At 37.6% G+C, this 24213-nt stretch overlaps 1 protein-coding gene across 1 annotated transcript in view; it reads right to left on the bottom strand.

The window, feature by feature from the left end:
• Nucleotides 1–2903: 2903 nt before the first annotated feature.
• tll1 (tolloid-like 1) overlaps nucleotides 2904–24213 on the bottom strand; it is a 62528-nt gene continuing 41218 nt past the window's right edge. The window contains exons 5-22 of the mRNA XM_016558892.1: nucleotides 23235–23405; nucleotides 23032–23149; nucleotides 20000–20178; nucleotides 19108–19213; nucleotides 18881–19005; nucleotides 15971–16086; nucleotides 15691–15793; nucleotides 15444–15560; nucleotides 14898–15043; nucleotides 14105–14300; nucleotides 13882–14007; nucleotides 12963–13123; nucleotides 12662–12842; nucleotides 9554–9679; nucleotides 6313–6440; nucleotides 4321–4534; nucleotides 3692–3942; nucleotides 2904–3593 (exon numbers count right to left, since the gene is read on the bottom strand). Coding sequence (XP_016414378.1) covers nucleotides 3459–3593; nucleotides 3692–3942; nucleotides 4321–4534; nucleotides 6313–6440; nucleotides 9554–9679; nucleotides 12662–12842; nucleotides 12963–13123; nucleotides 13882–14007; nucleotides 14105–14300; nucleotides 14898–15043; nucleotides 15444–15560; nucleotides 15691–15793; nucleotides 15971–16086; nucleotides 18881–19005; nucleotides 19108–19213; nucleotides 20000–20178; nucleotides 23032–23149; nucleotides 23235–23405 — 2699 coding nt within the window. The 3' untranslated portion in view covers nucleotides 2904–3458. The remainder of the gene's footprint in view (nucleotides 3594–3691; nucleotides 3943–4320; nucleotides 4535–6312; nucleotides 6441–9553; nucleotides 9680–12661; nucleotides 12843–12962; nucleotides 13124–13881; nucleotides 14008–14104; nucleotides 14301–14897; nucleotides 15044–15443; nucleotides 15561–15690; nucleotides 15794–15970; nucleotides 16087–18880; nucleotides 19006–19107; nucleotides 19214–19999; nucleotides 20179–23031; nucleotides 23150–23234; nucleotides 23406–24213) is intronic.

Here is a 24213-nt window from a genome sequence, read left to right as displayed (position 1 = left end):
TGATGTGCCTATAAAAACACAAATTAGCAACCTAATCAGCCATTATAAAACGGATAGTTCCGGTCCTTGATTCTGAGCCACGTTCGAAGCTGTTGTAAATTACTCTACAAACATACACCTTTGTTTACGTTTGTGTTGCTCGGCAACCACTTTGTTGCAACCACAACTGATTCTGAGGAACTACATTGATTGGTGGAAGAATAATGTTTTATTAATATCATTACACTTTATTTGCTATTTTTTATTTTGTGAAACCTTACTACGTAAATGGAATACGTATATGGTAACTCCGCTTCGCGTCGTGCCTAACAACGCCCCTTAGCAGTTATACATTCACTGTAAACCACGGCTTCTTGGGGCTTATTGCTTTAATATGACATTTGAAGAGTAGACCACTAACATAAGTGTTGGCGCCTCCTTGGATATTTTCCCTTTCAAATATTTAATTTTAATATTTGTACATTACATATTAAAACTTAATTTTAACTACTGTATGCGTTTATTTATGTATGTGGGTATGTATGTAGAGTATAATAAATCATTTGTATGAGGAAAAACAACCAAAAACGTTTATGGCAATTGCTTCAGTATTGTATGACAAGGTATCTCCTGAAGTTGGCTGAGGCAATGTTTGATTATGAAGAAGCTCAAATATAACATAGTTCTGACCTTTCTATCTACATAAATATATATTGACTTTCATTGGCCTTTAAAAACAAAAAAAAAACACTTCACTTTTATAACTTTTCACTTAATCACTTTTATAAGTGCAGAGAGCACACTACTAATGTGTCTAATGTAGCCTACAAGAAAAGAGGAAGAGAGAGTAAGAACAAATGAGACCATACATTTAATTGACCTGACATGAGTTTAATCACTGTTGAGAGTGAAGAGTCCTTCATCATTAGGCTGATTATATAACAGGTGAATAAATCATGTTTCACATTGTTATACGTCATAGTTCTCATAGATCATCTAGAGTGGAATCAACAGGAACTTGGCACATACAGAAATACAGTCACATGACCTGTGCTGTGTAACACACACAGACCAATAGATGCTCACATACATCACAGTTCACACAGTCTTACTGCTGACTTTAAAGCATTAAGATTATTGTAACATTAGTTTGTGTGTGTGTGCACATGATCATGTATAAGCATATATGCAGACAAGTGTGTGTGTGTGTGTTTGTATAACTGGACAGAAGGGGACGGCTTCAGGTCAGACGATTTAAATTTCTTAACATAAAGGTTCAAGTTCTTTAAACTTAATATCAAATAAAATATAATTATTTGAAGAAAAAAAAACAATTATCTACAGAAACATCATGTGCAACAATGTACATTTTGGTTCTAAGGCAATAATTGTTCCTACACAACACTAGTGCTGTCAATGCTGTGAGTATTTTGTCAGTGTTCTTTCTGTGTTGATGAGCAACATTATTTCAATGCTGCCTCTCCATTGCACCAACGCATTCACTGAATGGCTGGAGCATTGCCTCGTGGGACCTGTCGTGTTTTTGAGACACTGAATAGCACCGTAGGAATTCCCTTCAACAGCGACTTTGCTTTTTTCCAAGCAGGGAAAACTTGACATTGGGAATATAGCAACAGAGATCATTCCCTTGCTCTGTGAGTTTTTTCAGCTTCATTGGTACTGCTCACGGGTTCATTTCCATGATTGGAGAACACAGTTCCATAGTCTTTCTGTGTTAAGTGCATATAACGCGCACAGGGTTAAGGTGGTTGTAGTCAGTTGTCACAGCTGTATCGGAAATCTTATGCAAGGCTTTATAACATAATTTCCTGTTCACATCATGTTCATTGTTCACTTCTTCAGGAGGCGTTACTGGAAGAGTATATTCTATCAGTTCCCTCTCTCTCTCACACACACAAAACAATTACAACAACTTTACATGGTTTCTGCAACTCATAAGGCCCAGATGGAATCTGCAGACTTTTTCACATTTTAAGAAAAAAAATCTGCAGAATAAATTGCGTGAAATGGAACACTCTTATTGATAGCTGAAAGCATTATCAAATAATGCAAAGTGTGAACACGCAAGGCATGGGGCAACTTTGTAGAGTAAATGTAACAGCAATGCAGATTCCTTGTGGGCCTGCTCACGAATGAAGCACAAGACACTGGGTCTCATTCACTTAAAACTGCAGGGATTCTTTTGTATTTGTAAGCACAGGAACACTTCTCACAATTGTTTCCACCTAATTTATGTAAGCACATGAATTTGTTCTTAACTGAGTATTTTTAAATGAGTGTGGCGACGTTATTTGCATAAAACACGTCAAATCCATCTCCATGCAAGGACATTCTACACAGCCTTTTCTTTGCAGTCTTTTGTCACCTAAAAGCATGTGCAGAAAGATCCTAGAGCAATGCCAAGTGTGCCATCCTCAAAACCAGTTCAAACTCAATCGACACCCAGCTGTACATACATGTATCTGCATTGTTATACAAAGAAACCTCTCAACTTGAACTATAATGCTGCTTTTCAAGGTATATGATCAAATATATTTAATATTAAACATCTATTCATAACATTTCATCCTAGCACGATTATAAGGCCACCCAGAGCATGTGATTTACATACAATAAATCTTAGCGTGAAAGTTATCATTGAATCATGATGTTTGCGCAGATTTCACGCACAAATTCATGTGCACGCATGCTTTGTGAATAAGACCCACTGTCGTGTAGTTCTAACCACTTGTGTCGTCACAGCGTAAACAATGGGCTACATGTATGCAAGGAAGCTTATTGTTAAATAGGGCTACATATTTACTTTTGCACTTCTGAAAATGGGTTTTGCCATAAAGCTAACAGAATAATTGTAAAATTACAATCACATGAATTTAAAAACATTTGAATGAGTTCAGGCTGGTATTTGAAGGCCTCTCTCTCTCTCTCTCTCTCTCTCTCTCAAACACACACATCCACATACACACATAGTTTATTTGAGGTACAGTGTGGTGTGGCATCAGCAGCCAAACTGTCCATGCTGTCCAGAGCAAAATGCACACACACACAATAGCAGTTCCTTGTTGTCTTATTGTCATTGTGTCTTAGTTTCAGTGTGCAACTCTATATATAACTGGCTTATCTGAAGAATGGTGAGCCAACAAAACTTTTGTATATGAGTGTGTGTTTTTTTCCAGGGGTTGATTTACTACACTGGTCCAGTCAGAGAGCGCAGGATACCACTCCAGTGGGCGGAGCTATCCTACACATAAGAGCAGCTGATTGGAGTTTAGGGTCAGTATGACAGCACTTCCGTAGTGGCTGAACATAAAGAGGCAAATCCAATGCAGGAAACATCACGGCAGGTTTTCTCATTGACATAAATCAATCTCAATAGTTCTCTGGAGTCTGTTTCTCCTTGTAAAATTTTATCCCTGTACTTAGTCTCTCTGGAGTCTCTTTCACCTCTCGGGGAGATGTTACTTGCGTGTGTGTAGTGCCTCCTGAAACTTTGTGCTAGTATAGCGGATATGGAAGCCTTTCTTACTGATTGTGTCATCAGAGTGGAAATGAATCAACACTGCATCGCTAGCAGAGTAAAGCTCCTCACGAGGCTAAACAGAGAGAGAGGGGTCAGTTGAAGACATATAGGAAGCTTTATGATATAAGAAAATAAACTCATCAGTATCACACATGCACACACTGCTCATACCCCAGATCCACAAAAGCGTCCGAGTTTGTGCGCTCCAGTGTCGTAACCATCGTAAAGTTCGATGTAGTCGTACCCGCAGTCGGCCTCCTCCTCTACCTCAAAGGTGGTGAAGGTGAGCTCGATGCCATAACCCGACTCTGCCATTATGAGCCACTCGCAGTCGGTGTGGCCGGGGTAGTTATTATCCCCAAACTGAGCATGAGAATACAGGTTCTTCTGCCGTGCTTCTGCTTTTAACCTACCGCCACATTCTACACACAAAGACACACATGTACTGTTGATCATCACTGATTTTCTAAAAATCTGTTGACCCTTCATCCTATTAGAAACAGTTCTGTTCACTTAAACTAATGTTACTAGTAGTAATAGCTGACAAATATATCTCTTCTCTTCTCAGTTGACTGTAATAAGCAACAATAACCAGGGTGGGCAGAGCTTAGCAACAAGTCAAATGAGAAAAGGCAAAACTTCAGGGACTCTAGTCAACATGCAATGCAGTAATGATCCACTAGAGGGGTCTGTTAAACTGTCAGCATGACATGAGAATTGCTTGTATGAACACTTGAATCACATCTGATCCAATACATGCAAATAATCAAAATCAGACACAGAAAAGACAGGGTAGTTACCAGTGGAATGAGTGGCCTGGAAGCCTTTCCTTTGCACTGAGGCGTCGGAGATGAAGCGCAGGTACATCTTGTTGCCTGTGGAAATGAGCGGTTCTGGAATCTTACTGCCACACAGACGGCTCAGGATAGGCGTCTTGTCCGAGTCGCCGTCAAAGGCCTCCAGGTGATCATATGCGCATTCTTGGTGCTGCTCAATCTCGAACTCATTAAAAGACTAGAGATACAAAGACACAACAGAGGAAAAAAATATTAGGAGAAAAGAATTTTGCAGCATTCACCTCAGCTAGAAGTCGGACACATCTGACATATTTAAGGAGCAGATAAACATGTTTGGCTGTGATTGGGACAAGCCAATTTTCATTGCAGCAGCTATAGGAATTAAAATCTTAAGTTTCAGTTAAAAGAGACAATTACATTTTTATAGAGGCCTTGTTTGTTTCATGTACATTAGCAGAACTAAATAAAAAACAGCTAAGTTTAAATAAATGCAATACAATACTAATACATTATTGACATGATACACTACTGTTCAAAAGTTTAGGGTCATTCAATTTTTATTAAATAAATTAATACTTATATTCAGCAAGGATGCAAATAAAATGATTAAAAGTAGGGATGCACCAATACCACTTTTTCCAGTACTCGCCCGATACCGATACTTTTTATATTCATTGCATACATATACTTCGTAGACATCCTTAATCTCTAATAACTCCATCCTGCTGTCTGTTGTTCTGTTGTCAGTGTTTTTTATTGTCTGAATATGGCACTTAACACATGCTGTGTGGTATCGGGGCATTTTAACGAGTACGAGTACGAGTACAGAAGCTCAGTATCGGGCCCGATACCGTGCATCCCTAATTAAAAGTGAGAGAAAAGCCTTGTATTGTTACAAAAAATGGTTCTTTTGAACTTTCTATTCATCAAAGAATCTTGAAAAATGCATCACTGTTTCCACAAAAAAAATTAAGCAGCACAAATGCACTTATCAAATTTGGAAAAATATTTAATAAACATGCAAGGGTCAGGACGTGTGAATTCTGCATACATCTGTAGAGCTTTCTGTGGGAATAGGTTCCTTGTGGGACTAAACCGAAAATCGCTGCTTAAGGGCGTTGCCAAGATAGCCACTGAGTGAACTGGCTTGCCTTTACAAAACTTCAAACTGTGTTGTGTTGGAGCATCTGCAAATCCCTGAACCACTGCACGAGTTTGAATTACATGTTTTAAAGTTGTACCTTTAGTGTTTACAACATTATCATTATGTAAAAAGCCAGCTGTTACGGCAACACAGAGAGAGAGCAATAAAAGCATGAGCATGGTGATAAAGTTACTCTACAAATGTATAATGAGAACTTCAAACGTTAATGCCAAAATGATATATTAATTCTAATGGAATCAATCCCCAAAACACTTCTACCTCATCCAAACAAACAATAAAATTCTCCTTTTTGTGACTTCATTTGCTTTCTGACAAGGGCCATTTAGAATCGCTTTAGGTCTAAACAGACGACTAAGAAGTCAGATCCAGAGAACAGTGGGAGACACTGAGGTCACCCTCTAAACCCCTGCCATAGCTGTCTGCTAACATGTTTGTTAATAGGTTCAAATCTGTGAATTGAAATATGAGCAAACAGGCACTGCTCAAGCTTTATTAATGCACTTTACTCGATGTCTTGGGTTTCTTGTATCTTCTGCATGTTTGTGAGACTTTGTACTGTCTATGTAATATAGGAGAGAGGGGTTTGGATGCATGTGTAAATGTTTGCATTGTGGTGTGTTTGTTTGCTTGAGAGGAGATTATACATGTGTTTATGTGTGATGTGAGATTATCTGCCTTTGAACATGAGAGTAGGATTACATGTGTGTTTGTGTCTCTGCTCGTGTGCTGCTTGTTTGTACTGAGTGTAAGGCTTAAGGAGATGTTTTTGTGTAATGTAAATGTTGTTTAACAGATGCAAACGCATAGCACAAAATTATATAAAGACTCACAATCTTGACCCGGTGGCCTGGGGTTGCAGTGATGTCCCATGTGCACTCCTTCCTGCTGGGGTATTTGTCAGGCCAGTTCGGACTGCTGATGGTTCCACTTGTGCTGTGAATCTTGTGCTCACACTCAGCTGATAAACAAGTATGGGGTGAAGAGGGTAAAGATCATTAGAAATAGTGATGCAGCACAATAATAACACGTGAGTGATACAGTTTAGATAAGTCACCCATGAGTACATCCAGGAAATTTTCACTTTTTTGCATTTACAAAGTATAGTGTTACAAAAAGGTTGTTTGTTTTTTTAAATGAAAAGAAATAAACTAGCTAGATTTATGATGTTAATAACTGTGGAAACATGTCATCACAATCTGTGAAAAGAATCCACTGTAGGTCAAAACACTTATGTCACAGACGCGTTTGTCCAAATGAAGAGTAGCAAATCATACTTTTGAACTTTGCCCTGGTTGTGAGGTGTGCACATCACAGAAAGACCATTAAAGAATGCTTAACCTTTAGTATGTTTACCTGGGCTCATGGGTTTACCTGAGACACACCTTTCCAATAAGCTAGAGTAGATCTCTTTGACAAGAGACTAGCTTTCTTTAACGTATTCTCCCTCATCCTACTAGAAAATGTTCAAAATATTCTTTTGGAATTTTTGGCCAAATGTGTGTTTGCAGGTGCGAGTACTGTATTTGTGTGTGTGTGTGTGTGTGTGTGTGTGTGTGTGTGTGCGCGCAAGGACAAGTGATTACAGCTAGATCCATGCTGTCAGTAAACCTGCTGTGACCCTGAGGAACCAGGTCAGACAAACATTTTCACCAAAACTCTGCTGAGTGTATATATGCATGTTAGAATGGGTGTGCAACTCTTTTGCTATAGTGTTATCTAATATGAATGACTGAGAACAATCTGACCTGCTGTTGCTTTCTCTGTCTCCACATACAGAAGAGACCAAAGTCTGAGACCACTAGTGAAAATGCTTGTATTTTGCATTACACATTATAAATTGTGAAAAGTTGAATTGATTAATGTACATGACTTTATTTGATTGAGCACTGTTTCTGCACTGTACTGATCGCACTTGTCTTTAAACATTTTGTTTTTGTCACTCATATTAATTTAATTTATGCCATTTTAATTTCTTTTCAATTAATTAATTATTTTTATAAACTTTTTATTGTATAGCTTTTTAATTTATGGACCTTTTTATGATTTTATTTTTTTTTAAGTAAAATTTCCTTGCCTTATGTTTTAATGACAGTACCACAAACTATATGAACTCTACAAGTTTGTGTTTAACCTGATGGTCATCTTATCCACCATGATTTGAGAATGTTCCAAGATCATGTGCTTTAATGGAAGCGTTTGACCTTTTGTACAAAAGAGTCCACATGGTCAATGACACAAATTTGGTTGATTAGTGACCTAGATGTTCTGAACTCTAAATGATGTTTCTTGACTTTATATATCTTAACTTTATTTTATTTTATTAAATTTTAAAACTTGTATTGTATTTGTTTCCAGGTTTAAATTTTAAAAAAAAATCTGATTTTCAATGTGGTATCAGACTTTTGGACCCCACTGTATCATGTACTGTATTACCGCTATCACAATGTACACACACAAACACACATGAGCACTAAGTCTGGTTAAGCCTCTATTCTTCCCTCTCAAAATCAGGTCAGTGTGCATTAGTGAACAAAGATATTTTCAGTGTTCTGCCTCTGGTGTTCACACTCACACATGCACACGTTTCTCAGATACTATGGCTGCTTCAGATGCTATTGGTTTGTATGTGTTTGAATGTGAATACTTAAGGTGTCTTGAAAAGAGTTATTTGTGTGTGTTTCCATATATTGTCTTAAGTGTGTTATATCAGCCCATTGGCTATCTGTGTTGCTCCCCCTCTCTGTAGTTTCATTGGACTAAACTTAAAATCATTCATTTTACAGTACTATCATTAAATAGCACAATACACCAGACAGCTCTTGACTACTGATACTCTTGTGTAAATACACTAGTAATACTTGTACAGGCAACTAGTAAAACTGGTCGATTGCTACTACTGTTACTACTGAGACTTTTAAGAGATACACATCTTGCACACACACATGCACATGCACAAAGGAAAATGAAAACAGAAGCAGGATTAAGACTTTGAAGCTTTGTGAAACTCCAGATGTTTAAAATCAGAATCAGTGAGCTAGTCTTGAAGAGACAGTAAAGACTGAGTGAGTGAGCGAGTGAGTGTGTTGTGTGTGTGTGTATTCCAGGATGCCGCTGGTTTAACTTCTTGACCCTGACTCTGGAGCTTAAAGGGTAATATCTCTATCCTCCTCTCCTTAGGTCTAGCTGTTTTTCTTTTCAAAGAGAAACACACACACACACACACAGCTTTAAAGTTTCCAAAGCCCACAAAAATGTTAAAAGGCCTGCAGGGCAGAGCTGCACTGGAGGTTGACAGTGCTTGTATGAAAGGCAAGGTTTAGTGGGAGACACTGTTTAACTATAACAGACCATCTAAATGCTTCAACATGTGCGGAGATCTGGAGGACAACTGTTTTACCGTTTACTTTAACGCTTTAAGTTCAGTCACCTCATTAACTGTATTTATAATGCAGCTCTAACTATCAAGACCACAAACAGTTTTATCATAAAATTATTAGATTAAATGTTTTTAAAAGTTTAGTCTGTTTTCATTTTATCTAACTTCACTTTGACTCTATAAACGGGGTTGTATTTTGCTTCTACGCCTTTAAGATCACTATGTAAACGGCCTCTTTGGATGTGAAATTATCAACTATGCTTTGTTGAGCACTGTAGGTTTGTTATCGGCTCCAATGTAGTTTTATTTATACAATAACTGCTCCATTCTTCATAACAAAATTTCTTCAAAGCCTGCATTATATTGTGACAGGTTCACATTGAAATGTTAAGGTCCGATTGAAATTGAAAAAAACATTCTATAGTTAAATCTTAATTGTAACTGAGATTTAAAAGCCAAAATAGAGACAAAAAGAGAAAACCTGCCAGAAGGCCAGCACAAAAATGACATTACTCTGCATCTTAAATGCTGAGAAGAAAGTTGCATTATTATTTTATTTTATTTTTTTGCTGTTCCTCAGCAGAATGCAGTATAAATCAACATGCTTACACATGCTAGAAGCACCACCGCCAGATGACTACCCTCACTTATCCTTTTCTAGCCACTATTATTCTTTTGCGAGTGCCTGTACATACCTTCCTTGCAGTCATGTTTGTTCTCATGAAGAATAAAGCCGTTGCGGCACTGGCACACATAGCTGCCAATAGTGTTAATACACTCATGCTGGCATCCACCGTTATCCTTTGAACATTCATCTTTATCTGTAACAAAAAGTGAAGAGAGCGATGAATTGTTAGTTCATCTGAAACAGAAGGAAGATATGAGATCCAACCAAATCCTTTGATTGAGACATTTCGAAATCTGGTTAAGAGATGTAACAATGTGCTCTTCACTGTAATGATAAATTCTGACATCTGGAGTCTGATTTTGTTATTTATTTTTCTATTAAGAGCAATTACAGTGAGTGATTGAGGTCCCATGCCTGTGTCAGTTCATTAGCCAAAAGAGAAGGCAGAAAATCTTGTAAAGAACAGTGAGAAAAGACTAAAGATTCATATTTAATCAATTTTTTATCTGTGATATTTCACCACAAAAACCTGCATCTTCTTCTGTAACCAGTCACAATCCATTTAACCACATGCTAAATGAACTGAAACAGAGCAATACCAAATTTAAATAAAGCCATTTTTCTAGCACACCTCCATTTTATGTAAATTAGGCTCATTATAGATGCATTTATTATAGATGTACCATTATCTGATTTGCATCATTCCTGCCGTTAATTGGGCACAAAAACAACACTCTTGCAAATAAACCAAGAAATCATTGGGCACAACTGCCCCCTTTTCCCCTTTTAAAACAAAGAAGGCAGGAGAAAATCATACTGTATGTTGTTGGGGAAGCGCTAAGTGATTAAGAAAAAGTGATAGAATATTTAGTCTGTGTGCTTGATAAGTGTAAATTAAATGTGTCACGTAATGGCTGAAAGTTCAGAAACAGTCAATGATTCCTTATGTTGGTGTTTTCCCATTGCGCATCTCTACGCCCCCAGTGTCCCATGACTCAGAAGCCTCATGAAAGCTGTTATTTCCGTGGAAGTCTCAGGTTTAGCTAATTATCACACTTCAACCACTGCTCAAAACCACCAGCATATTTATCATACAAACCCAATGAATAACAGATGGAGAGAGCTAAAGAGACTCAAGTTTTTGTGGGTCACCACACATTTTTCATAATTAATGCTGTTTTCAAAGCACGTCTTTAACCATTTCCCACTATGTTTGTGTGCAGATTATACAGTGAATAGCACCCTATTCTTATTTTTCAAAAAAAAAAAAAGAATGCTTGATAATAAAATGTCACAGCCGAGGAGATAAAAGGAATTAAGTGTGCCTCTTAAAAATCAACCCTACTCCAAAAAAATCATTTTAAATCATATCAAAATCTTGCTTTCTTTACTGTGCATATAGAAGAAATGAATCAGCTCTTTCACTGTTTCCAGTTCAGCGCTCTCATTCGGCTCAGTACACACTCATACAGATTAGGAGTGTGTGGGAGAGCTCTGGGGACCTCCCTAAATCTGTTGGCACTGAGCCAGCAAAAATCCAAGCTCAGGGACTTCCAGACAATGAGAGTGACGCTATTATAACTCATTGAGAGTTGAGCTTATTCTTTCTCTCACCCAGATACAGCGTTACTCATTCACCATGTGCGTGTGCTAAATGTTCATTTGTGCATTTCATTTATGCATCCAGGAGATCCAAATATAAACAGATGAATCATAAAACTGCAGATACTGCTTGTGCTTCAGCTTAAGCACGATAAGTTATGTGATTTTTCTATCAAAAAAACTAGCCATTAAGGAAAATGTTTGCGTCTTGTGCCTTCGGGTTTACGGTTATTAGATTAACTGACATGTCTTTGAAACGTGGGGTTTTGGAGAGAGGTTGTGTGGTCATGAGGGCAAAAGGACCTTTATATTTAGAAAGTATTAATCCTACTATAATTCAAAATAATAAATAAAATGTTGCTATCCCCTTGTCAAAGAGATGATCTAGTTTTAATCACAATTGTGTTGTTGTTTATCTGGTTCATCTTCTGTAATCAGAAAATATATTTTTCTCTGTACCTTTGCCAACCAATTTGAGTCTTTTCATATCTTCTGGATCTCATGGGTGTGAGATTATTAAATAATAATAAAAACAGGGATTCACTGCACGGGGGAGGAAATGTTCACAACTGATGTGCTTGTTTCATGAAATTGACTGGACTATTTACTTCTGATCTATTATCAGCAGATATTAAAAACATATTTATACACAAACTAATATATCTTTTTCTTTTCCTTTCTCTTGTAGATTCTATAGTGCTTATGAGTATTATGACATTATCATACGCTCATATGAATCTTCTATATATACAGTATATTACTTGTATTTAGTTTATTACTAGTTTGTGAGCTCTTTAGACAAAAAACTGAATCATGTTAAGTGTAGGATAAAAATGGTTACAAATAATATTTAACCATTTGTAAGAAAGTTATTCAATCTTATTATCATGCAAGTTCAACAAATGGGACATTTGTTGCCACAGAGACAGAGCCCAGTTTCCAAGAAGTTGAATGGATTCTTAAAGGCACCTCAGATGTGAGGGCAAATCCATTGCAAAAAATCAATCAGGGGAGAGAAGGCTGTACCTGAAACACGCCTTGACATGACCTGCTGGCCAATCAAATCTGGCACATCATTATCAACGTCCTGGCAGGACAAAAATATAAAGAGGCGCTCTTTGCAGTGAGCGAGCCTGTCTGTGGAAAAGAACGCCCTGATTCACACACATTTAAAGTTTCAGTGCACTTTTCATTTTACAAATTACACAGTCAACGAGTTTACAAACACTTCCAGATGTTATTTACCCCAAAACATCTATATTTCAAATTTTACAAGTGACAATCACGCATCCAAATAGATTAAAATCATAACTGTGCTTAAGTCCAGATTCCAGTGTTTAGATTAATGCTTTTGTACAGCCTGAACATTTCTAACCAAACCCACAGAACTTCTCATGATATAGTCACGCGAGAAAGAGAGGGGGCATTTCACCTCAGTAAATGTTTGAAAAGCTTTCGAAATTTACATTATGAAATTCATATATACAAGCGAGCTTGGGTGGAGGTGTCAAAACATAGCAAAAGACGTCCAAATCTCCATTTCAAATGAATAGCACTGACACGGTGGTCTTACCGGAGAAGAAATGAGCTTTGAAGCCTTTCTTGGAGACTGTGTTGTCGGATTTGAACTCGATTCGCATGTTGTTGTACTGGGAGGTGATAACCTCAGGAACCTCCGTACCGCAGTATTTCCCATGAAGCTTCGAATCAGATGACAAACCGCTCCGCACTTCAACATAGTCATACTTGCACACCTGCACAAATAAAATATACAAATAACAGACTGATAAACATCAATCTTTCTGTCTGTCCGGTTGTGTATCTACCTACACAAACAATAACACACTCTCCCACACACAGTTGGAGATTCTCACCTCATTTCCCTCTAGTTCAAAGGTTTCAAACTGCATGGATATGCGGTACTGAGTGGGAGCCACCACTTGCCACACACAGTTCTTATTGGGAGGGTATTCCTTAGGCCAACCTGGGGTAGTAATTGTGCCGTTCAACTTAGTCAGCAAGCCACCACATGCAGCTGAAAGAGAAAAAGAATGAGAACCAGTGTTATTTTAGTATCACCGATGCTATTAAAGTTTTTATTCATATTTTGTATTAGATTTATTTTTATATTTTCTCTTTTCATTTTAATTTTTATAAAAAAAAATTTTAAATTTGTGTGTTTTTGTCATTTTATTAGTTTTTGTATTTTTGTGTTTTTATTTTAGTTAGGGTTTAATAATTTTTTATTACATTTTAGTTTTAGTTATTTTAGTACATCAAAATAAACTAAATGGAAATAAGAAATGGTGCCTTGGTAACTAGCTTTTTTATATTTTATTTTATTTTACTTCAGTTAAGACATTTTATTTTAGGTAACGATTGATAAAAATATTATCAATATATATAAATAATTATATTTATATAATTTTTTTATGATTTTCATTTTAGTTTACTATAATAACCCTTGTGAGAACAAAGCTTTAAAAACACAACAGTACAACAATACAGACTAATAAGCATTAAAATAAATAGACACTATAGCACAGTTTTTGATGGCTTTTGTGTTATATTTGAGCAAAACCACAACACATCGTACTTTATTAATGACAGAAACCATGTGGTTTCTGGGCAGAGTGAGTGTTGACTAAGTGCTGTTTGTTCTTGTTGTTTTCCTGTTGACTGCGGATGTTTTCCTGAACCAGTCAGTTTGGCTTGAGTATCCGCTGAGCATGTTTGAGTCAGGCAGACGGAAGCACCTGTGTGCAGTGTATTCACACACAAACATTCTCTTACCTTCACAGCTCTTCTTGTCAGGGGCCAGTTCATATCCAGGATCACAGGCACATTTGAAGCTTCCTAATGTGTTAACACATCTCTGTTCGCAGCCCCCATTATCTGGCTTCAGACACTCGTCTTCCTCTGTTTTAATAACACGGACACAGAGTAACATCAGTTGAATAGACAAGAGCCAACTCATTAGCATCTGATAGCACTATTTTGTTACATGTGTGTGTACCTTTGAAGAAGTTTGCAGCAAAGCCTGCTTTATTAACTGTCCCATCAGAGACAAATTTCATCCAGAGGGTGTTAGAGGTGGAACGGATATCTTCAGGTTTATCATAGCCACAGAATCGACCAATCAGAGGGCTGTTCTCAGTTAGTCCATCTCTAACTTCTAGGTAGTCATATGCACAGCTGTCATGCCTCTCGATCTGCACAAACACAGGCACAATGCAGTATGTGTTAATGGCATTAGCATGTCAATGGCACCTTAGGTGTTAGTGCATAGGAAACAATCCGATAAAAACAGGATCTCAGGCGTCTCTGTGTATATTATATGCCAGGCTCTCAGGTCTGGTACATGTCCTGCTCTTTATAGACTGCATGCGTGCAAAAGAAAGTGTGAATATGTGTATGCAAAGGCAGAGAGTGTGTTTTCATTCCCTCTGAACAATTCCACACCTTTGACCTACTGACACACACAATGGTCTGCATACATACTTACGGTATGACTTGTAACAACATTCTGACGTTTGAAGGTAAATAATCAAACATGCCTGTGTTTTGACCTCACATACCTGCAGTCTTTTAGGAAACTCAACTTGACAAAGATGTGTGCCCATTTGTGCATGTATATCATAAATATTATGTTTAACTTTAAACAGCACACATGTAAATAGCAACAACTATCCTCAGAATGAAAAGACAAGGGAAAAGTAGAAAAAGGAAAGAGGAAGGCTAAAGTGAAAAAAGAAATGAACTGGAAATTAATAAAGAGAATACAGCCAAAAGAGAGGAGACAACTTCACCTCAAAGACCTGAAAGCTCAAGCCCACGCTGTAGCCCTCAGACACTGTGATCCTCCACACACATTCCTTAGATGGACGGTAGTCATCTGGATAGTTTGGAGACTGAATCTGTCCAGAGTCCTTACTGATCTCCCCTCCACATATTGCTGCCAGACACATAGCAAAGAAAGAGAGAGAATTAGACTTTTACTCTGTCATCAGCAATATTTATGCTATTTTCAATGCGTGTCTAAAAACCATACTATTTATTAAAATCATATTTTAATATTATTTATAAAAACATATTGTACTGCTTATGCTGGTTTACACCCATCATAAATCAGAAAATGAAGAAGGAAGAGTTTTTTGGATTCTGCAAAAAAGACCAGGTGTTATGGGTACTAACTCTCCCCACATGCCTACACTTGTATGCTGAGTGTGATTCATTGGCCAATTTTTTTCCCCTAAATTTCTTTGGACATCACAATAATTTTATCTTTTGTTATCTTTTGGGCACGATAAATGTGTAGTTAAAATCTGATATTGAGACAGCCCTAACACACACACCTTCATAGACTGCTGCAAATCCCTTTCCAACCCAGTTGCTGCTACTGCGGAATTCAATCCACATCCGACTGTTGGTAGAGACCAACACTTCTGGAATTTTATCACCACAGAAGCGACCTGCACAGATACACACACACACACACACAATAAATAATAGTGCCCCATAAGCATGCATTGCATTGGTAATACATATTATCGCTTAATATATTCCATATTATTCCTGATGAGTCCACCAGCATGCATGTACCCAGCAATGGCGCTTTCCTCCAGTATCCGTCACGAACCTCAATGTAGTCATACCAGCACAGGCTGCTCTTGTAGAGGTCCATAGTGGTGAAGTTTAACACTATCTGAAATGGGCAGCACACATGCAGCTGTCATATACATCAAACTTCACACATTAGATCAGCGTTTCTTTATCTACAACCTCGTAGTCAAGACAATTACAGGAAGAAATGGATTAAAAATTGCAGATACAGATAAATGTGGAACATTTCAGTACAACTTAACACCCAGAAGTGTCTTACCTTCTCCCCAGGTGTGACGGAGATCCTCCATACACAGTGTGTATATGATGGGTATCCATTAGGATATCCTGGAGATGAGAAATTCCCCACTGAGTCCTGCAGTGTTTCACCGCATGCTGGATAGAGACCAACACAATAACATAATTAATGAGTGTAAGTGCAAAATTCCATTTATTATATATATCAAAAAACTTGAATGTGTAACTTTAATTAGATGTCAAGTTAGTAAACTCTTTAAAAGATTCAGTGTATGATTCGTTAGACTGATTCAAACTGATTACTTGTGAGTCTTTTGACCAATTCATTAAAAGTACCAACTAAACAGTCACTCGCTCAAGAATCAGACTACACTGGACGTGAAATATGTTAAATGTGTTAAAGACAACACAATAGAAAGATGTTCACAACTCAGCTAAAAATTCTTGTATCGTAGCGCTGTATAGTCAGCAGTGGCGGAGCGCCACCGCTAAATAGCAGTGCAGGAAACAGATACACACACACACAATGAAGTAACAAAGACCTATTGACTGTTCTAATGAGATCTCAGGAGCCAAACAGTGCAGAATAGGAGAGCAGATTCTCTGTTCAAGAGAAGCCAAATCATCTGCTAACATTTGCCAAATGTTCCTCCCAATTAGCGATGTAGCGGTTGGCCAAACATTTGTCTTAGAGGCCTCTGTTTTTCATCACAGCTCATTGGACAGTGATTGCGTATGGAGGTGCTTTTGGGTGTCAATTTCAAGGAAAAATAAAGACGTAGTCAAGTCACACAACAATCCGATGCAGAGTTGTGTGGCAGATAAGCTGTTATCTTTGGCTTGGGTGGAGACAGTCACCCCTATTTCAGACTAAACTTTGACACAACCTGAATGTAACAGCAGAGACAGGAACTTTGGACATACAACAGTAGTTTCCAAAACTTACACTGAAAATTATGTCATCATTTACTTTAATTTACATTTACATAATTTATCATGTCACCCATGTCAATTAATTTTTCTTTTTTTCCCAAAACATAAAAGCAGATGTTGGGCATAATGTCCAAGCTGCATTTTCCATACAAAGAACGTTAATGGTGATTTACACATTCATAACCAAAAATGACCAAAAAAGTAATTTGGGCTACTTTTATAAATATTTTAGTATCCTTTTGTCTTTATGTCTTTCTTGGATCATTTTTCCTCTACCTACCTTGAAGGGAAAAAACAGACCTTTTATTGTGCTTCACAAGAAAAGTCTGGAGTCTGGAAAGGCTGGGTACCCTACTCCTTTTTGGCAAACTGTCTAATAAAAGTGGGCTTTCAGTCTACAAATTTTGTCACAGACAGTGAATATTGTGGAAGAGAGAGAGCTTTGTCTTTGTATGTGAAGTAGGCCATGCGTCACGCATTTACACACACACCCTCACTAGTAGTGCATAAACTCAAAACAATACAGCAGTAAAATAACACTTATATGCCACTCACATGGACACACACATGCATAGGCAGTAGAGCGAGAGGGTCTTATCATGCTCTTTGTCCCTAAAATGTCAGGGTGGCCCTCTTTTCTTTCCTGAGTGAAAAACACATCCATCCATCCACTGACCCTCTTGTCCTATGTAGGGTTGCAATTTGGTGTCTCCAATGCACATACTCCAAATGTCTTTGGATTGTGGGAGAAACCGGAACATATGGAGGAACCCACGCCAACATGGAAAGAACATGCCAACTACACACAGGAAGGTCTTCTAGCTTAGCTGGGACTTAAACCAGGGATATTCTTGCGGTAAGGTGACAGTGCTACCCACTGAGCCACTGTAAGAAGCTCATGTGCATCATAAAACTGAGAAAAACAAATGATCTCATGCAAGCTGACACTATATTGGCTAGAAACAATTATCTGCACATAAAGTGAGGTCATCTTCCTGCAGTTAACACCCTTGGTTTCCTTCATTTAAATTTCACTCTCTCTCTCATACACACTCACACACACTGTAGTCCTACCTGGACATCTGTATAGCTTCTTGGCTTGGGATATATCTCCTTTGCTGAGTCTAGTTCTCTGACCGATAGCAGGCCTGACACCATTCTCATCACGAGAGGGAAGAATCGTGTCCAAAAACATTCCTCTACAGAAGAGAAAGACAAAAAGGAGAACATATATATTTGAATAGAAAGTTCTGAATTAAATTAATGGGTGTGAAATTCCTAGTGTGTGACAGAAGTCTTACCTGGAGAAAGTGTTTCTGGCATAATGCATGATGCTGTCAAAATCATACGGCTCACCAAGAGAGTTGACATCCCCTGGTTCCATCTTAATGAAGTTATACTCCTGACCTAAGTGTGCACAGATACACTCATATTAAAACAGATAGGCTACCTTTACAAAGCCAGCATTTAGAATTTATTTACTAACAGGTGTGACTGTCGAATTGTCCTGTTCATACAACAGCAGCTCATATATTGTCTGCATGAAGAAATAACTGGAGTCAAGTCTTTTCTATTCTTGTGATAGCCATGAATAATGCCTGTAACCACTGCACCAATGACTTAATTAAGTACCAAAGGTGGTAATTTCAATAACACAGAAAATTCTTAATATAACTGAGACAATTTTATTTAAACACTAGTACAAAGCTCAAATATTGTCATCAAAAATAATTTTAAAAAGTACTTTTAATTGGAGGAGAAAAATGATGAGTGAATATTAAAAAAATCTCCAACTTTATAATTTCCGTCTTTTTTTAAGTCATAAAAATTTAGCGAAATCATTTTGCTTATTGGTTATCAATGTTGTTTACTAAAAAAAATGCTGTTAAAAAATGTTTGTTAAAATGCTGTATTTATGAACCAAGACTGAATCCATTGGTTTCCTTCATTTAAATTTCACTCTCTCTCTCATACACACTCACACACACTGTAGTCCTACCTGGACATCTGTATAGCTTCTTGGCTTGGGATATATCTCCTTTGCTGAGTCTAGTTCTCTGACCGATAGCAGGCCTGACACCATTCTCATCACGAGAGGGAAGAATCGTGTCCAAAAACATTCCTCTACAGAAGAGAAAGACAAAAAGGAGAACATATATATTTGAATAGAAAGTTCTGAATTAAATTAATGGGTGTGAAATTCCTAGTGTGTGACAGAAGTCTTACCTGGAGAAAGTGTTTCTGGCATAATGCATGATGCTGTCAAAATCATACGGCTCACCAAGAGAGTTGACATCCCCTGGTTCCATCTTAATGAAGTTATACTCCTGACCTAAGTGTGCACAGATACACTCATATTAAAACAGATAGGCTACCTTTACAAAGCCAGCATTTAGAATTTATTTACTAACAGGTGTGACTGTCGAATTGTCCTGTTCATACAACAGCAGCTCATATATTGTCTGCATGAAGAAATAACTGGAGTCAAGTCTTTTCTATTCTTGTGATAGCCATGAATAATGCCTGTAACTACTGCACCAATGACTTAATTAAGTACCAAAGGTGGTAATTTCAATAACACAGAAAATTCTTAATATAACTGAGACAATTTTATTTAAACACTAGTACAAAGCTCAAATATTGTCATCAAAAATAATTTTAAAAAGTACTTTTAATTGGAGGAGAAAAATGATGAGTGAATATTAAAAAAATCTCCAACTTTATAATTTCCGTCTTTTTTTAAGTCATAAAAATTTAGCGAAATCATTTTGCTTATTGGTTATCAATGTTGTTTACTAAAAAAAATGCTGTTAAAAAATGTTTGTTAAAATGCTGTATTTATGAACCAAGACTGAATCAAATGATGAGTGAATATTACAAAAATCTCCAACTTTATAATTTCCGTCTTTTTTTAAGTCATAAAAATTTAGCGAAATCATTTTGCTTATTGGTTATCAATGTTGTTTACTAAAAAAAATGCTGTTAAAAAATGTTTGTTAAAATGCTGTATTTATGAACCAAGACTGAATCCATATTCTGCAGCTGTGTGAATGCAGTCATATTGAACCAGCAGTTACCTGGTAGGGTGCAAAGACTTGAGTCATGGGTCATGCAGTACCTGGCTGGATGTTGTCCCGAATGATGGTCACATGATCGTCACGGTCAGGTCGTGTGTGCTCGTGCCAAAAGCCAATTACGTGTCCAAGTTCGTGAACGACAATGCCAAACTTGTCACAGTTCTTCCCAATGGATATTGCCTGGGGACCATTACCACGACGGCCGACATAAGAGCAACACCTTGAGAACCAATAAATAAAACGTTAAAAGTCTGTAATTACTGAAATGTCAGCATCTTGTTGGCTCACCCCACTCTTGAATAACTCAGATTCTGATTATGTCACAGAAGTGTCAATGTTTGTAATGAGGGGGTGATGGGAGGTGAGCTGAACTAATGCTTAGTTGTTTGGGGTACCGTAGTTTAGTGTGGGTTGAACAGGGGATAGTGTGAAATGATGAGAGCTGATTAACGGTAATTAGGGTTACTTGGGGTTAGCTTTCAGATTCTTGCTGTGTTGTTTCCTTAATGACAAATAAGCACACAATGTTCACCTCTGACTGAGTGCCAGTGCAATGAATCACAGGAGAGACAAAGAGGAAAGAGAAAGAAACTGGTGGGTCCCAAAATAAGTGCCAAAAGACAGTCTAAAGCAGTGGTTTTGCTTAAGAACGCAGATTTTAAGTTGGGAATCAAGTGGCCACTTCCATATAAAAAATTTTAATTTTCTTTCCCTTGCTGTCCATGACCCTCATAACAGACCTGTGACCCATTTGTAGGTTTCGTGACTCACCAGTTAAGAACCACTTGTCTAAAGTATTGATGCAATATTGTGAGAAAAAGAATTACAATATATGGATAATCGATTGTGCCGGCAAAGTGCTATTCAAGTTGCTCTGTATTGTGTGTGTTGCATTAAGCAGGTGAGAATATTCGGCAGATTAAGGTAAATTGTTTCACTAGCTGGTGTTTGTACAAGCCCGCAAATCCGATTATTATTAACAGAAATATTGCCAGCAGCCTCACAAATCTGCTGACTCTAAAGTTTGTGCTCTGGTCAGCTATGTTTCCATATGCAGATCAGTTACTGTATTTGATGTGCTGTTCATTTTGATTCTCTCAATTGTTTTTCTGAATAGCAATAGCATGTTGCCACTTACGCTATATGGAATGAAATGTTTAGTGTTTCAGTGTGCAGTGGTTGAGGATTTTGTGATTGCCCCAAAGGTCCTGTTTCCAACTGATATTAAGATGCATTTTTGTGATTTGATTACAAGCAGTCAGTGCTTAAGGTGCGGGGAGGGTGGGGCCTTGGTGAAATCCGAACACAGTCTTAATACAAGGTGGAAACAGGGCCAAAGTAAGGTCAAACCTGTGAAGTCAGAGTTCGAGGAATCCAGATGGAATCTCTATAGTCCTCCATTAAGCATGTCTCAGACACTCAAACACACCCACAAACAAAGCAGTAATCTCGATTCCACTCGCTCACTATTTATAACTTGGATTAGAACACCTTAATCCCTCATTTCATAGACATTGATAGTGTGCAGTAGACACACATGAACACAGAGAGATATTCAAACAAATAAAAGGAAACACTCAAAATAAAACACATTCACCAATCTACATCATAAAAGAGAGAATAATATTTAGCCAAAACAAACATGCATCTATTTTCTGTAATGCTGCTTTGGAACCATTTGTATTGTAAAATTAATAACTTCCGTTGAGTTGAACTGAAATGAATTGAACTTTTTAACTAGTGACAGTGACTAGTGACATTTGTGCAAAAGAAATAGACATCAAGCCTGTCAACACTTTCTCATAATACAAACATACACACATGGGCCCAAGCTATGTACCAAATGCTTAAAAAGCACATAGCGTCGAGTAGAAGGTTAACACTGCTTGTGTTGGTCTGTCAGCAGGTTTATATCTGAATGACGTCTGCTGATTATAACAGATATGACCACACTGAGATGGATAATATTATGTAATGCTCTCGCAACCTCTCTCCCCTCCACTCTAATCTAGCCTTGTCCTTCTGTCAATGGTCATTCTGCCTATTTCTCTGTAATCTGTCTGGATCTGCCTCATTATTTCTCCTCACCTTCCATCAGCATCATTCCCACAGAGATATTTAACATCCTCAGTTTCCTTTTCATTCCAGTTTCCATAACATTCATAGACTGATAACACTTCTATTAGTGGTTAAAAACCTTCTTATCAGGTGTTGTGTAATATTAAACAATGCTATATGTGATCAAATAATCAATTAAAAGCCAAGTTTTCAGATACGAACAATCGCCAACAATGTTGATCTAGACTTATGCGATTTCCGTCTTCCCTTCTCCCTCTCTCTCTTCCTTGTTAACACACTGTTAGGATTCCATTCCTAAGAACAATGGGCGGTTTGCTCACCGTGGTAACAGGGAAGGAAGGAAAGCCAGGCCGACTGTAGTCATCTCAGTCGACTCTCGCTCCCTCGCTCTCGCAAACACACACATACCTTTGTTTTAAATACACTTTACAGGATACACTCATAACAATGAGAGCTGAGTATCTGAGTGTGTTCCTTAATGACCACAGCGTTTCATTCAACCTTTCTTACACCCAGTACATGCAAATACTAATAGAGCCCAGAGGTAAAGAATCTCTAATTTAGATAGTACCCCAACAAAGTGCTTTATACCCCAGCAAAGTGGAACTGGTAGCCAACCTTGAAGTGTTTCATGCATTTTAAATGAAACATGCAGCGAATAATCATTCACAATAAGATTTATAATATGCATTTAGAAAATAGATAGGATGAATTTTCATTTCATGCTGACTTCATTTCAATTATTCCATTTTCAAATATCGTAAATGTGAACTGATTCATTATAACTTCTGATCAATAAACCAAATGTAGATAGTGGAGTCAAGAAGATACTAAGTTAAATTACTTGGGATGTAAACACCAACGCCAACATTAAGCACCATTACTGAGTAGCTTGGTGTCAGAAGCACAAGTGTTGTGATGGATGGCACAGTATCAATGTGTGCATTACTATTTTAAAATGTTATATAATTATAGAGAACACACAAACACAAACCCGCAGGGTCTGTAGGTGAAGACGATGTAGCTCTCCTCATCAGTTTTCTCGATGAAAGTCACACATGTCTGTTTCTCCCAGTGTCTCATTGCTTGCTTTAACATGGCCCTCTGACTTCCTGAAAAACACATACAGAAATCATTGTGTAAATCACACACATTCATATACTGATATTAAGCACACAGACACTCAGGTCCCCTTACCGGTGAAGTTGCCTCCTATGACGTAAGGGATGACACCTCCGGGCCAGATCTTCTCAGCTCGGGATGTGGCAGCACGTGGCACTCGAGACTTCACACCTCTGCCGCTGTTTACTCTCTTCCCTCCAGCTTTGGAGCTCGACACATCTTTACTGCTGTTCACCGGCCACGACTCTACACCACAGACAGAGCCTTTTTTAGAGCCTTTTTGAGAGTTTATTCTCTAATAGTTAAATATACATATGCACAAGCTCTTACTGCAATAAAATTCATCCTGCCAACACATGACAGCACTATTGTTATGATTCCAGTGCAATAAAAATCACCAATTGTGATATTTATTTATTAGATATTTTAGGGCTGTCGCGATTTGTCGATTCTATTCGACTATTCGATTTTTAAAAATCCTCAACTTCATTTTGCCTGTGTCGGCTAACCGACAAAATTCCGGAAGTGGCGCATATCACGGACGAGAATCCATAAAACACATTATTAGACTGTTTTCCAAGGCCTCATGATATATTAAACCCGTTTAAAAATCATAATTAAGCATAACTGTGAATTCACAAACGCTACGATTTAATTAAATAATTATATGTGATGCAGTTATAGGCGTGTAGGTTACGTACGTGTGTCTCATAGCGGCTCCGTTCACAGTAATGTGTGGAACGGCTCAAACTCCATTTCTGCATGTTGTTGCGAGTTGGGGTTTATTATAACGTTGATCTGGGAATGCAACGTGCGCCATTTCATCAGATTTGTAAAGTAAATAATTTATAAATCCACGCAAACACAGGAGAATACATAATTATCTCGCAGTTTCAAAATAAAAGCTCAAACCCTCACTCTGAGTTTACACGTTTTGATGTCCACATATTACATATACAATGACTATAGCATTTCTGTCGTAAAGAAATGGCCAAATATTAAAGATTAAGTGGACATTTGAATTAAATGATGCTTGGTAAATATTAAACAAGTA

Source organism: Sinocyclocheilus rhinocerous, unplaced genomic scaffold (genome assembly GCF_001515625.1).
Source record: "Sinocyclocheilus rhinocerous isolate Xijiao unplaced genomic scaffold, SAMN03320098_v1.1 scaffold888, whole genome shotgun sequence".
NCBI classification, from domain to species: domain Eukaryota; kingdom Metazoa; phylum Chordata; class Actinopteri; order Cypriniformes; family Cyprinidae; genus Sinocyclocheilus; species Sinocyclocheilus rhinocerous.
The sequence above is the reverse complement of the archived record's forward strand: the minus strand, read 5'-3'. Positions and strand labels throughout refer to the sequence as shown.